Below are 16,116 nucleotides of genomic sequence, written 5' to 3'. Positions count from 1 at the left end.
TTGTGCACCAAGCAGAACTACTTCTCTGCTGGAGGTGCCAGGATGCTGGCCACCTTTCCTGAAGAACATCCACTCATCTCTCTTCAGTTTGACCACGGAAACCAACAGCATGCCAGGCACATTCAACCATACATTCCTTAAGCCTCATGAAGGTGAGAAGGTGGTCAGTCAGTCAGGAAACTTAAGCCACTGAACTTTAACTAATGACCAAGACGAGGTGAGGCTGAATATTGAGATTCCTCCTAGGACACATGAAGAAACTGGTATACGAACGTAGAGAATGGGACTAGAATCCAGAAATGATGTTCCATTTATTCACTGAAAAAGAGGGAGATTAGGCCTTCTTGATCAATTTCTTCCAGTCTCCCCAACTCCCTCCCTTCACTTTTCCGAAATAACACACTGAGAAACATTTTTGTACAAAAACCACATATTATTCCCCCCCTCACAAAATCGGGTGGCTGTATTACAGGAACAAAACCAGATCAAAGACATAAAAAGAAAAAGTCACCACTTATACTGAAACACAACAGTGTTAAGAATTCAGGTATTCTGTAGAATTATTACCAGCATAGTTAAAATATTTCCACCTGGATCTTTTAAATTTGAAAGTGATCACATTAAAGACCTGAGGTTGCAAGAGACCACAGTATGAACCAGAATTCCATTTTCCTTTAAAGACCTCCGTGGAAAAGGTATTTGGAATGAGTTTCCTTTGGGAAAGACTGGCGGGAAAATACAGAAAACCCTGGCCATTGTCGAAAGGCACTGGGATCTTTCTGGAGTCAAAAGCAATGGAATTAAACTCCAGTAGGAGCAAGCTCATTTTCACTCCAAGCGCCTGGAATAAACTCACTAAAGGAACAAGGTCTCCTTGGTTCCAGTACTCTGATGGTGACCAGGGCCACCTGCTTAGAGGTAACACCTGAGGGTTTGAAAGGCAAATCTTAATTGTGGTTTGATTTTTTTTTTTTTTTTTGCTTTCTGATATTAAGGAAAAAGGTTCTAAGGTGTTTTATAAACACCTTCCCACACCCTTACACATGTAAAGCTTTATAGAATATATAGAAAAGATATCCAAAAGATGTTCCACTTTGCATTCTAAAGGAAACTGCCACTTGAGAATGTGAAGGGGCCAGGTGCTTCGGAAACCAAGCTCGACCCAAAACACCGTTTCCCCACCCATGGAAGGATAGAGGAGAGGGAAGAAAGACAAGAAGAGAAAACCAAGAACTCTCAAGTCACTCATCAGCAGGGGTAGAAATGGGCTCATATTAAGGCATTTTTGTGGCTCTTCCTCTGGAATGGCACTCCACTCTCCCAGCCCAAGCACCCCACCCTCAAACCATGATGCTTTGATTGCCAAGTGAGTTCCCTGGTACCCACAGCATCTCCTTGACAACCAACCATGTGATAGATGGAATGTGAGATCTCAGACGGGGAAGGGAGAAGGTATGAGAGGCTGTTGGTCTTGCCCCACTTCTCCAATCCCACCCCTAATCTAAAGTACCGCTTCACTAAATCCCACTCACCCTGACTACTGCAAGAGGTAGTTTGGGGACCTGTAACCCCAGCCAACCTAACCAAGTCCATGAGCTAAACTCAGCACTATCTACTTTTTTTTTTTTTAAGTTTTTTCTTTCTTGTAAAGAGGGAGAAAAAAGAATGCACACAAAGCAGTGAACAGTGGGCTAGATTCACTGGATGACCATTGCCCAAGACCCCCAAGACTTTCCTGGTTAGTCTAGGGGACTCAGGAATGCCTCCCAAATCGCAGCCCTCAAAGCTTACACTGCTTACACTTTTGGGAAAAACAAAATGCCCACCCCCTCCCCCAGCAATCAAACAAACCGTCTGCATAGAAAACCAGAACCAGTGGGCCCGGGCAAGGAGTGGATCTCTTCTAAAGCTTGTGCTCTCCCCTACCAGGGATGAAAGGGGGTGTTCTGCCAGGCAGGCTGGAGGCTCTCACGGTCCTCACTAAGGATAACATCGGCAGGGGGGGTCCCTTTTCCCCATCTCTTTTAATTTTGGTGCGTCCATGTGTGGCAAAAGTCTCATGAAACTTCACCATCAGCACCATTCTTAGCTCAGATAAGCAGAAATAAGGTCACTTACAATGCCTTAAGGTTTGTCCCCTCTGGCTATCCCCTCTGCCCATCACTATTTTTTGGTTCCTATTAACTTAGGATGCTCTCCTTTAAAGCAATAATGACCAAAAGAAAAAAAAAAAAAGAAAAGTGATAATGATTATAAAGCATCCATACAAGCGTAAGACAAAGCAAAAACAGAACAAAATTGCAGGAGAGCAAAAACTGATACAGACATAGAGTACTACTGTTGACAGGACCTGCAGATACGTCAGCATACCCCACCGCAGGTCAGGGAGACGCCAGGTAGTTCAGGGTGACCAGGGCACAATGGCACCACAGGCTTCCCCATTGAGTGCTGGAGGAGGACCTAACACAGCAGGTGTCAGAGTACGGAGGGGGGTGGCAAGAGGAATGGGGACAATTCAGGGTGCGTGCTTGGGGCTGTGAGAAGAAAACTCCTGAAAGAAACCCAAGGAAGCGGAGGAACACAAGTCTTGTCATCCCCACTCCAGCTGGGGGTGCTGGGCGCAGACGTCCCCTGTGTCTTTCGGGCTAGGGCGCAGCTGAGGCTGGTGGGCCAGGAGCGGGAGGCGGAGGGCCTCCGTCCGCAGGTGCTGGAGGTGGTGGCTGCTGCTGTGGCGGAGGGGGATCTGCAAACACATCCAAAAGGAACTTGTCATTGCCGGGAACACAAGGGGCCTGGGCAAGAGCCCATGCAGAGAAACAGGACTTACAAAGGAAGTTTCTTTACGGCCTGTGAGGCACGGCTGCCGCTGCGGGCTACATGGGGCGCACCTGAACCTCCACGTCACCGCTCGTGTGGCTCCCCTGACTCGCCGGCTCAGGGATAGGGAGGTGTCTGAGTCCGCCCCACTCTCCTTCAAGGCCCGCTCCTTCCAAGAATCCCTCCAGACCTTTGCAGAAATTAATTATATTTTGATTTTATCATTATCTTAATGCTTCTCAGTGCTAATTCTGTCTCTTCAGTTAAATGGTAAGTTCCTTCCTGGGCAAGTTCTGTGTCTTCTTTTCTTTCTCTCTGAGTGCCTAGCCTAGCTGGGCACAAAACTGCCTATCAGAAACTGCTGGCTCTTATGAACTGTCTCCACCAGGGTCACCGAGATTGACTTGCAGCAACCAACAAGCTGGACAGTCTGGGGAGGCCCTGCAACTCCTGAACTGTAGTCTCTGGATTTTTGGCTAAAACTAGGTCAGGTCCTGAAGGGAACAATTAGGAAAGGAGCTCTTTCCTATTTCTACTTTGGCTGATTTAGTGTACAAAGCAACCATAGAGATAATTCAATCCAGGGTTTTAAAAACTTCTAGATTTTGCCAGGGATGAAAACGAAGGAAACAAACAATTAAAGCACCTCATTGCTTACCAGCTAATTCATCCAACCTTCCCCTCAGGAGGTGTCCACCCAGTTGCTAAGGCTCTTCAAAGCATTTTTAAGCCCACCGATTTACTCCCTGGTGTCATCTTTCAGGGGAGCAAAGTAAGGCCTGAAGAGGGAAGTGACATGCCTGATGAGGCCTGCCCAATGCCTTGAAGCCAAATCAGCAGCTCAGGATCCCTGAAATTCATCTGGGGCAGGAAGTGATGGGGAGCACCTCAAACATTCAACACCCTCAAGGTACTGCACCGAGGGCCCTCTAGGATGGAATCATGTATGCAAATCAGGTGTTATCAGCAGGACAGGACAGTGGTAAAGACCAATGACACTATGTCTGCAACAGAGATGCAGCATGGTCAACCCTCCCAGTCAGCCAGCACATTTTTACATTGCCTGTGGGGCAGTAAGGCTAGGAAAAGAGGTACACACTAGACTATGATCGCTGATCCTTGACTTAATAAATATCGCTTTTCTTTTTTTAAAAAATATTATAATTTATTTGGTTGTACCGGGTGTTAGTTGCAGCACTCAGGATCATTAGTTGCAGCATGTGGGATATCTAGTTCCCTGACCAGAGATCAAACCTGGGCCCCGTGCACTGGGAGCACAATATTAGCCACTGGACCACCAAGGAAGTCCCTCGTTTCTCAATTGTGATCTTGTACTGACCTGGCTCAACTGCTGTCTTTCTTCTGTGCACCTAACTGTCCTCGTCCCTGGGAGTCCAGTGAGAAGGGAGATGCACCTGTGCTGATGGCACTTGTCTCCTGGCCCCAGGAAGTCTCCCAGAGAACTATAGTGAGCTCAAGTCACTTCATAGCCTTGTATAACTTATGGTAAATCCTACACTACTATCCACTTGTTCATGTTTTATTTTCCCAACTAAAGCTCCTGGAGGCCAGGAATTCCTCTGCATCCTAGTTCTCTGTATTGTATTATAAATACATTATTACTTTATGTTTTTGTATTATAAATACATTATCATTTTATTATAAGCTGTATTATTATAAACAAACAGGGGCTGACTTCACCTCATGAGGACCCAAGTCCTCCTCTAAAAGGACCTGGGATCACAGATGTGGCGGGGTACATGGCCACTATCAGCTGCATTTTGGAATCATTACCATGGTCCACAGGAGTCAGAGGGCAGGCCGGGCTCTGATGCACCCCTTTGGAGGCCAAAGTTGGAGAAGAACAAGGGTTCCATGGCGAAACTGAGCTGGTTTTGCACACACTGCCACAGACACTGTTCAGCAGCATATGTGCCCGCTCCATGGGGCCTGCTAAGACTTCAAAGTCCTTCTCAACACAGCCCTGAATACTCCTTTCTAAGTCTAAGCAGCCACTACCAATATATTGGACAAAAACTTATTATTATTCTGCCCTAAACCAGACCCTATTCTTTTCTTTACACCTACCTCTTTTAAATCCTGAATCCATAAAAGGCTCCTGTAGTGAAAATAACTACCAGTAGTTCTGTGTATCTACTCAGATTCAAATTAGATAGGCTCAGACAGGCATTGGTGAGGCGTGCCCTTGGCCTCGCCAGAGCCCTTGGTGTCAGGAACGCATCCACGAAGGCTGTGGCATAGGAGCCCGACTAACTAGGAGCACTCTGCGCTCGCCACCTGGGCACCTGTCCACCAGGGATGCTGAAGCACAATGAGCAAAGCCCAGCCTTTTAGAAGCACCCCACCCCCCCCCACAGGCCATACTATCCATGGATCTGTCACACCCCAGAGGGAACAAACGGTGCTTGCCTCCCTTGAGTATAGCTCTCCCCAGAAGTCCCGAGGGTAGTGGCCCCCCCCCCGCCTGGGTACTTACACATGCCGTTAGGTGCCGTGAGGGGTACCCGGGGTCCTAAGATGTTTCCTGGGATTGGAGGCATACCAGGAGGGGTGGGGCCACTCCCAGTGGGGTGGATGCTGGCTGCAACGGTAGGCATCATGCGGCCTGGCATGGGCTGCCCAGGCATCATGGAACCTGGGCCTGGTATCTGACCTGTGGAGGGAGATTCAGAGCACTAAGGTAAGGAAGATAGGAATCAACTCACTGCCCAAGACTGCTAAATACAGACAGATATCTAACCCTCCAAAAAGATTTGAAAGACTGATAGAACAATAATCTGGAATAATCTGACTAGCTTTTAATTTGGGGTGGGGTCGGGGGCATGGAGGGATGATGGGGCAGGTCTGCGGAGTCAACGACTACCCTAAACCCTGGTATAGGCATGTAATTGTAAGACGCTATTACCAAAAAAAATCCTCAAAGAAAGCATTCACTCTGGTGAGTTTGGGTGAACAATGGATTGTCAAATATCTTCCTGAGGAAACGAAATACCAAGCACAGACCACAGGGAATGGAGATCTTACCAGCAAGTCAGTGCACAGTCTAAGAACTGAAGCTCAGTCCAGACTGAGCTTCACACACAGGCTATCTGGGAAGGTATGCCTGAAAAGGGATTGGTCACTACCATGAAATCACCATTAAAAAGGGATTCTAATTGGAAGTCTCAAGTTCTTTTCACAAAAAAAAATCTCTCCCTCTGCCCCCAACCATGAAGCACTGGCCCTGGAGAACCATGGTGGGGGAGGGACATGAGAGACAGACAGCTCCTTCATCTCTTCCTACTGCTTTGATATGAAAGACGGGAGACACTGGTCACAAGAACAGTGCAACACCTCCTGTGTTCAGTCTCACAATGAACCTTCAGAACTTTGAGCACACTTTTCCTGAAAAGAACCAGACAGTAAATATTCGGACTTCACAGGTCATATGGCCTCTGTCACAACTTTTCAACTTGGCTATTATAGCATGAAGACAGAGAATATGCAACAAATAAGTTTTGCTGTTGTTTAGTCACTGTCCAACTCATTTGTGACCCATGGACTGTAGCCCGCCAGGCTCCTCTGTCCATGGGACTCTCCAGGCAAGAACAATGGAGTGGGTTGCCATTTCATCCTCCAAGGGATCTTCCTGATACAGGATCTTCCCAAACTCATGTCTCCTGCATTGGCAAGTGGATTTGTTTTACCACTGAGCCACCAGGGAAGCCATAACAAATAGGTGACGTGTATTATAATACATCCTTATGGACTCTGAAATGTGAATTTCACATAATTTTCATGTGACATAAACATTTTTGAGTTTTCTCCAAAGACTTAAACTGCAAAAACCATTCTTATCTTATGGCCCCTACAAACACAGGAGATAGACCAGATTTGGTTGTGATTAGCCAATCCTGCCTTTTAATTTCAATTTCAAAAAGAAAAGCCAGGACTGGCTAAACTACAAACAAACTAAATTAAAAGACACTTGCTCCTTGGAAAGAAACCTATAACAAAGAGAGACAATATATTAAAACGCAGAGGTATAACTGTCAACAAATGTGTGTATAGACAGAGCTATGATTTTTCCAGCGGTCATGAATGGATGCGAGAGTTGGATCAAAAGAAGGCTGAGTGTCAAAGAAGTGATGCTTTCCAACTGTGGTCCTGGAGAAGACTCTTGAGATTTCTTTGGAATGGAAAAAGATTAAAGCAATCAAAATCCTAAAGGAAATCAACCCTGAAGATTAAATGGAAGGACTGATGCTGAAGTTGAAGCTCCAATACTTTGGCTGCCTGATGGGAAGAGTTGACTCATCGGAAAAGACCCTGATGCTGGGAAAGATTGAAGGCAAAAAGAGAAGCGGGCAGCAGAGGATGAGATGGTTAGATAGCATCACTGACTCAATGGACATGAGTCTGAGCAAACTCTGGGGGTAGAGGAGGAGAGAGGAGCCTGGCATGCTGCAGCCCATGGGGCCACAAAGAATCAGACATGACTGAGACAACTTAGCACGAACACACACTACCAGATATCTAACTGGCAACTAACACAGGTAGAGCAGGAGAGGAGATAGCTCAAGAGCTCTTTCGCAGTGCTTAGAAAAGGGCCTGTCTTAACAAAGACAAAGCTTTAAGCCTCATACCATCTATTTTCAGTGTCTGTTCCCTGCCTGAGTCAGGACTCAGAGAGAGGAGCCTTTTACTACAGGGTGTCCATGAAGAGAATCTCAGTGAAATATGAGAGGCAAGAAGAGAGGTGGTCCATTGTCTCTGGGGGACTTTTTTTTTGTTTTTTTTTTTTTGAATTTTAAAAAATATTGATTCATGTGGCTACACTGGGTCTTAGTCGCCGCATGTGGGATCTAGTAACCTGACCAGGGATTCAACCTGGCTCCCTGCACTAAGAGCATGGAGTCTTAACCACTGGTCCACCAGGAAAATCCCAAGATTACTTTTTAAAAAACATAATACATTGGCCTTATGCCTCAGAATAAACAGGAGAGCAAGTCTGGGGCTCTGGGGCCCCCCTGCTCTCTTATGCAATTCCGAGGAAGTGCAGAAGAGCCCCAGAGGTCTTCTCCACCTGCTGGAGAATGAGTTGATCAAATTCCCTCAGAGAAAGCAAGAGTAGCTGCTGGGCTGACATGACCACCACCCTCACACCACTGAACATGTCATTAAAGCTGCTGGGGGCCTGGGCCACAGGGAGAGGACAGATTTAGGCAGTGCTGAAGTCTATCCATGGACAGGATGACACAGAGATGAAAGCCACAAAGGCCAAGTACCCTACAAGCCATACAAGGGATGAGGACACATGAAGGGTAGGCAGGGAAACCGAGGGAAAACTATGGAAGGAGCAAGTGAACGAACTTGATACCTTGTGGCTAATTAAGACCAATCTGTGGACAATTTAGGATTTTCGATGATGTGTATACAAACTGAAGGAGAAGAATTAGGACCAGGGTAACAGGAGACTATACTCGCCATCCCCTCTGAGATAACTACATCACCTTACTATCTACCACCTGCATTACATGTAGGAGTAATAAGCTCAAAAGATTATTTAAAAACAATGACCAGGTTAGAGCTCAGCTGTCCATGCTTGGTCTGTCTACACGAATCAAGGCACAAGGGGTCGGATGAGTCGTGCACACAGAACGAGGTGAGAGACGTGGCCAGTAAGGCTACAGGGGCCTGGCTAAAGGCTTCTGGAGAAGCGCCTGATTTTCTGTGTGATGAAAAGAGATAAGGAGGGATGGGGAGAGGTGCCCTAGGTGGCTCAGTGGTAAATAATCTGCCTGCCAATGAAGGAGCCATGGGTTTGATCCCTGGTCCAGGAAGACCCCACATGCCCTGGAGCAACTAAGCCTGTGAGCCACAACTACTGAGCCTGTGCTCTAAAGCTCGGGAGCGACAACTTCTGAAGCTCTTGCACCCTAGAGCCCGTGCTCAGCAATAGAAAAGCCCACCCCAAAGAGAAGCCCATGCACCACAACTAGAGAGTAACTCCCACGAGCCGCAACTAGAGAAAGCCCACTTGCAGCAATGAAGACCCAGCACAGCCTTAAAGAAATAAATCTTTTTTTTTTTTTAAAGAAGGAATGCAGAGGAGTCTCAGTCTAGAACTGAGGAGAAGAGCTTTTGCACAGAAGTAGGGGCTGAATGAGGGCAGGTTGAGTAGAAAAGAGCTGGGAACAGCACCCTACAGGCATCTTGGAGACGGATGAAAGAACGAGGAAGAGGAAGGGGGCAAGTGTGAAGTTGAGAAGGAGAAAAAATGGGAGTCTGGCATCTGACTGGCATGTGCAGTGCAGAGAATGGGGAAGGGCTCTGGGGTCAGGAGGTGCGTGACTGGCTGCCATTCCAGTGGAATGCTTTGATGGAGTGAAGGGAAGGCGCAGAACCCTCAAAGCTTCCAATGGGCAGTAAGCAGCACACACAGAGCCTTATTCTTCTGAGAATTAGGGTCAGTCCTCTGGAACTCTCCCAGTTTCCTTCTTACCACACACGTGCGAGGTCATTACTAAACACAAGGCTTTGTTTCCCACTCTCTGAATCTCCTTACTGTTGTCGTCGTCGAGTCGCTCAGTCTTGTCTGACTCTTTGCAACCCCATGGACTGCAGCCCACCAGGTTCCTCTGTCCATGGGATTTCTGAGGCAAGAATACTGAAGTGAGTTGCCACCTTCTTCTCCAGGGGATTTTTCAGACCAAGGGATTGAATTTTTGTCTCCTGCTTGGTAGGTGGATTCTTCACCGCTGAGCCACCTAGGAAACTCTCAAGTCTCTACTGATTCTCTAATGGTATTTCAGGTGGTGAGCAGGGAGAGAAGAGATATCTTTGCTATTGTTGGGGACAGGAGGCCTAGTTTGAGTCCAGACCTACAAAATCCCAACCTGGAGATGAAAGAACCCTTTTAATGGACTTGCTGTGATGAATGGAAGCTGTTCACTAGAGCAAATAATACAGTTCATGGTTGTCAATGGGTACAGACTGCCCCCTTCTACCCAGTTCAACCTGGACAAGAGGCCTTTGAGCAAGTTAGGAAGAACATTTTGCCAGCCCTTCTCAGATCTCTCTCTCTGGAAAACTGGCATTAGAGCACTGAAGAATGCCTTTACAAAAAGGTCAGACTGAGTAAGGGAGAAAGAAAGAAGGAAGAGCACAGACCAGGTGTATGCTAAGTGAACGGACACACAACTGCTCAGTCCTAACCATTCTTATCTACAGCAGCACAACAGAGTTTTCTACTGTGATATCTTGAGCAAGGTATGGGCTGCCCAAACTGCTGGCTGACCAGTGAGCACACCCGTTAGTAAGCCACCCAGTAACACTCTCAAAGGGGAAAGCACTGGTGAAGGTTGTTCAGTCACGTCTGACTCCTTGTGACCCCATGGACTATACAGATCATGGAATTCTTCAGGCCAGAATATTGGAGTGGGTAGCCTTTCCCTTCTCCAGGTGATCGTCCCAACCCAGGGATCGAACCCAAGTCTCCCGCATTGCAGACGGATTCTTTACCAGCTGAGCCACAAGGGAAGTCCAAGAATACTGGAGTGGGTAGCCTATCCCTTCTCCAGCGGATCTTCCCAACCCAGGAATCAAACTGGGGTCTCCTGCATTGCAGGTGGATGCTTGACCAACTGAGCTATCAGGGAAGCCCCTACAATACCATTCTCAACAGGGAAAGCATAGATGAATGAGACTGCAAACTGAACAGTGCGATCTCCACTTCACGCTGACCTAGATGAGTGGTTCTGGACAAGTTGTTTAGGATGACCCAAGCCTCAGTTTCCTGAGATTATTATAAAGAGCAATGTTAAATATATGCTGTACTCTTAACATTCAGTTCTCTGTACGATCAGGGAAACGGTTTGCTATGATGCCTTACTATGTCTGTGGCTCTGCCTTATGAGAGGAAGAACAAACATTCTCAAGTTAGACAGAAGCTCAGAAAAAGTTAAGAGATTTCTTTACAGTCTTCAAACTTTTAAGAGGAATCAGATCCAAGTCTTTTGATTCTAAATCTAATTATTTACCATACTATTCCGTGCTCAAATCCAACAGGTCATGTGAAAGGACTTCAGGTACCAGTCAGCATTAAAAAAAAATGATATAAACTTTAATTCCAAGCACCATGTTTTCTTCTTCACTGTATCAACAATAAGGAGGCTGCTCTGCTTCCTGCAATATATAATTCTAACAAATAAACTTGCTAGCACCTTGCAGAGGGTGGGATGGTGGCCTCCAAACACATACACACACATTCTAACACCTGAAACCTGTACATGTTAACTGTATTTGGAAAAAGCATCTTTGCAGATTTTAGCTGAGGATCTTGCAATCATCCTAGATTATCTTGGTGGGCCCTACATCCAATGCTGAGTGTCCTTACAAGGGACACATGGAGGAAAAGACAGGGAGAAGAAGGAAGATAAAGATGGAGTAAAGAGAGGTGTGGCCATAAGCCAAGGAAAGCTATCAGCCACCAGAAGCTGGAAGAGGCAAGGAACAGATCTCCCTGAAAGCTCCTGGAGGGAAGCATGACCTTGCTCCATTAGCTCCCAGAAATGTGAAACCCCTACATTTCTGTTGCTATGAGTTACCATGTTTATGAAAGGGGAAGACAAAGACTGAGTAGCTCATCCAATGTCATGAAGCATATAAGTAAGGGCGCCTGGCTCTGACCTAGGGGCTCTGGCTCCAGAGATGGTGCCCGTAACACAGAGCACTCTGAGGATGAAAGTCTGGAGCATCCATCTTCCAGTAGACTGTATGAAGGAAACCCTGCTGCACTAAACACTTGGAGAGTGTTGGAGTCCTGGAGAGAGGGGAATCAGTGGCACATTAACACAGACGCATAGGCTTCCCTGGTGGCTCAGATGGTAAAGAATCTGCCTGGAATGCAGGAGACACGGGTTCGATCCCTGCGTCGGGAAGATCCCCCGGAGAAAGGAATGGTTGCCCACTCCAGCATTCTTGCCTGGAGAATCCCATGGACAGAGGAGCCTCGTGGGCTACAGTCCATGGGGTCGCAAAAAGTTGAACACGACTGAGCAACTAACATTTTCAACTTTCACAAGGTGATATCTACTAAAACAACATTGGGATAAGCTGCAAGCTCTGCTGTTAGGTCCATCAGCGCTGCTTCCAAGCCACCTGCTCAGAGGCAGTGGTTGATTCCCCTATTACCCTAAATCTGTATAACAACAAGCTGGGCCAGGGGAGCTCTAGGCTTTTAAGACCAAACTACAAACCCAACAGCTGGAAAACAAAACAAAACAACAAACCCTTTCTTTTGCAATAAATCCTGAAGCTTTCTGTAGAACAGTGTTCTTCTATCCTCCTGTCATAAACGGAGCCAAAAAGCCACCAGAGTACTGGTATTTAAGGTATGAGAAGACAGTGGCTCCTTGGGAAGAGGTGGCAACAGAAAGGAAGGACTAGAGGAACAACAGTTTATTTCTGCTTGTGGGACTTTGCACAGACAGACATTTCTCAGGAAAGCAAGGAACACTAAGAGTGAGGCAATGTCTCTGTGCCATCAGGAGGCGCTGGTGTGCCCAGGGCAGTGGATTTAGAGAACAGATAGCGAGGAGACAGAATGCTGCTCTGAGTCGGGGCCTGTTGCTTGCAGGCAATGACAGTGACCTCACGGAATCTTTCAGGTTGTTAGAAAGACTGAAAGAGAGGGCCCAGACTATAATTAAGGAAATGAAGTCTCAGAGAGGCAATGGAATCCGGTCCCAAGTCACAAGAACAAGGGACTGAGCTGTCTGACCCCAAGGTGCATTGTCTTTTCCTGTACATCATCCTGCCTTAGAAGGGTATTCCTTTCCTTGGAAAAGCCGATTTCTAAGGACAAAATTTGAAGAAGGGTAGAGTTTAAGAGGACTGAGGAGAAGCCAAAAACCAACTTCTTATAAAGTCAAACCCTGTCCTTTTGAGATCTAAATGTCCTTGTCTTCTCTGGGTTTTGATCTAGGTCTCATCATTTTTAAATGGATGACAAGATGTGAAGGCATTTCATTTTATTTTTACTAAACATTAAGAAGTCTGGTCCACAGATACCCAAAATGAATAGGAGCCGGCCTTATCAAACAAAATAAAGGATGTGGGCATGTATTTTTATTAAGTGGGAAAAAAAATCTCAGGTGCTTCCTTTTCCAGTAGAGAGGGAGGTGAGAGAGAGATGTGGCTTCAGAACAGCAGCATCAAAGCATAAACTGGTGGGAGTCTGACCTACATACAAGCTTTTTTTTTTTTTTTTAAAGCAGTAGGCATCTGAAGCCTGAAAAATGGAAAGGTTTGCTAAAATTAGGCTTTGCCTAGTGGAAAGACCCCTCTCACTATCAGGTTTATTAGATCTTATACTAAAGTGTTACAGCTATCACATTCAACCGAGTATCATCTAAGGACTTCATACTTATTCTCTGGGACGGGAGAGGCAGGTGGGTAAAAGAACACAAAACAACGAACGGGAACCCATGAATTTCCAACCACAAGCACATTTCCTTGCTGTTTCTAACCACCCACAACACACCCTCTGGCGAGTCCCCCAGAGAACGGAAATAACCATGAGGGCCAAGTGAGGGGAAGCCGGGGCTCCCCGGAGATTGCTCCTCGGCGGCAGCTTCCGGGAGGGGGGAGGCCCACAGATGCTCTTTGTTGAAGACTGTGCCCTCACTGTTCTCTTTGTGGGGATAACCTGCCACTCCGGAAAGCGGCACGGCAGCCTTGTTATCACATGATGCGAGCAGGACCAAAGACACCGCAGATAATAAAAACTTGGCTGCCGTGAGGAGCTGGTTCAGTTCCCTTTTCAGTGTGGGGCTCTGAGTTGGGGGGAGAGAAGAGGCTAGGAAGTAGTGAGTGGCTGTAATCCTTTCTTGAGCACTACTTCCCACAGGGAGGGTTGTGTAAGTGGATCTAATGTGGGGGCCTGAAAGTCAAGGGCTTAATGCCTTGCTTGGAAATTTCATTGAACAACCAGTATTTTATTCATTGATGCAAAATATTCTAGTTTTATTATTAAAACATCTCTATCATCCCTGAGTTCTCATCAGATCAGATCAATTCCTACTCCGATTTTGGAGGGGCACTTCTAAAAATTCTTACACTATTAATGAGGAAATGATACAGGTTATTTAAACCAACTTGTCCTTTTCTCTCCGTTTTTCACACACAGAGACACATAAAAAGGCTTCCCCAATGCAGGCGGCTCACTCCAGATCCATGAGGCATGAATACTCAAGAGCGCCTCATTTACTATTAAAAGCCCAAGGGGAAGGCAGAGCTTACACTGCACTCACATCCTAGATTTTTAGGCAATCTCCCTAAAATACACTTGGCCCTCTGTTCCACCGTATCCATGGGATCGGCATCTGTGGGTATGGAGGGCCAACTGTATTCACTGTTCAGTATCATTTTCTTTAAGAGATGTGGGCATCTATGGATACTCATGCACCCCCCACTGGGGTCCAGAACCAATCCCTGGTGGAAACTGAGAGACGACTGTAGGTGCCAAGGCCCCTAGGGGAGACACCCTGCAGTCACAGGTGTCCTCCTTGATCACAATCAAGAACACCCCAGGGAAGAGCAGCCACTACCCTGCCATGCTCCTTGGTTCCCCACGTGCTGTCATGAATGCAATGGGGCAGGCTGTGGGCAAGCATGTGTTCAAGAACTGGTGGCTGCCATGACTCTTTCATCTGTGCCAATTTAGAAAGGCAGTCGTGCAGGAACAACTAGTTATGCTTTAACTTTCGAATCACTTCCATGAGATCACACTGTGTTTCAATTTAAATGAAAAGACAAAATGCAGTGCTGTGTACTTTATGAAGATCAACAAAACCTAAGGGTGTTATAAGGATGGCTATGGGCACCTCCAGTTTCCATTTGCTAACTGTATACTGGAGATTCTTCCTTTGACTTCTTGTTTGATGGAAACAAATCACCTTTGGACGCTTTATCAGGGAGAAGAACAAAACCTACAAAAAGCTAGAGTTTGAGGTGAGTAAGGAGTACGACCAAATAGTAAGAGCCCAGAAGACAGATAGCAGCAAACAGATGCTCTGTATACAAAAATTCTAAGCATGTGAATGAATTAAAGGGGTGGATGGAAGGACTGCAGAAGTACAAACTAAATGGAATATTTACAGGTGTTGGTTTATACTAGCCCCTCTGGTGCTTGGGCCCAAAAGGGCTCAACAGTCTCACAACAAGGAGCCATATTTTAATGGGTTCTACCATGAACTGATGGCCAATTATGTGGAGAAAGATTACGTGTGTTTTATCTACAAAATAATATAAATTCTATTAAGTCAGAGAGCTGGACAAATTCACCACTTGACCTTCTTTCACCACTTTCCCAATCTTGCTGGTTTTGAGAGGCTGGTTTTTCTCCTTCCTTCACACACCATAAATTCTGGCCAAATACCAAAAGCTAGTCTACTGCCCTGGATAATTACCCCCAGCTTATACATAAATGCTGTGGGCCTGTTAACTTTTCTAAACCTAGGAAATATTAGTCAGAAGGATTATATTCACAGTTATGAACTTACACCTGTGGCAAATAAGACACTAAAGTTGTTCTCCACCTAAAATGTTACAGACTCCCTTGCTTGCCTTAATATAAAAAGCCCCTTTAGCCAGTTTCTAGAATCTGTTAAAACCAGTCTTTTCTGAACTGCTAATATTAAGTTAGCTTTTAATTAGTGGGTTCAATTTATTACTCATAATTTTACTTTCCAACACATCTGATTTTTATATTCAAATGCCAAAGCAACTCCACAAGGGGGGAAACTATGGAAAATGATCACCTTGAGCTGCTGGAACTCTTGTACCCTAAGGGAGAGAATGTAAACTGGCATTACCATTTTGGCAAAATTTTGGCAGCATCAACTAATGTGAATACATGGAATTCCTAAGACTCATTCTAGGCACATGGCAAATTTCACTACTTAAGGGCACACACAACAGAAATGTATACCAATGCCTCGAAAAGACATGTGCACATGCATGTTCACAGCAGCACTATTTCTAATTACTAAAATGGAAAAGAATCGAACATCCATCAACAGAAGAACGGATCATGGTATATAATAAATCATCGCAAGGCCACACAGTGGAATACATGCAGTAAGAAGAAAGAGCAAATCTATGACCAGTCACGACAATGCAGATGCATTTCACATACGCAGTGTCGAGTGAAAGAAGCCAAACCGACAAAAATCAGCACGAGATCCCCTCCAGATATCATTCAAAACCAGCCCAACTCGTCTATGGTGTTGGACT

At 45.9% G+C, this 16,116-nt stretch overlaps 1 protein-coding gene across 2 annotated transcripts in view; it reads right to left on the bottom strand.

Annotated features, from left to right (window-relative positions):
* Nucleotides 1-292: 292 nt before the first annotated feature.
* The window catches only part of SMARCC1 (SWI/SNF related, matrix associated, actin dependent regulator of chromatin subfamily c member 1), a 124,747-nt gene continuing 108,923 nt past the window's right edge, over nt 293-16,116 (bottom strand). Inside the window, exons 27-29 of one of the 2 annotated variants that reach the window (XM_044933790.1) lie at nt 5,315-5,491; nt 2,828-3,007; nt 293-2,743 (exon numbers count right to left, since the gene is read on the bottom strand). In XM_044933790.1, coding sequence (XP_044789725.1) covers nt 2,874-3,007; nt 5,315-5,491 — 311 coding nt within the window. In that variant the 3' untranslated portion in view covers nt 293-2,743; nt 2,828-2,873. The remainder of the gene's footprint in view (nt 2,744-2,827; nt 3,008-5,314; nt 5,492-16,116) is intronic. The other variant, XM_025272391.2, reaches the window with a different exon arrangement.

This window comes from Bubalus bubalis, chromosome 21 (genome assembly GCF_019923935.1).
Source record: "Bubalus bubalis isolate 160015118507 breed Murrah chromosome 21, NDDB_SH_1, whole genome shotgun sequence".
Lineage (NCBI taxonomy): Eukaryota > Metazoa > Chordata > Mammalia > Artiodactyla > Bovidae > Bubalus > Bubalus bubalis.
Note: the sequence above shows the minus strand (reverse complement) of the source record. Positions and strands in the feature narration are given on the sequence as shown.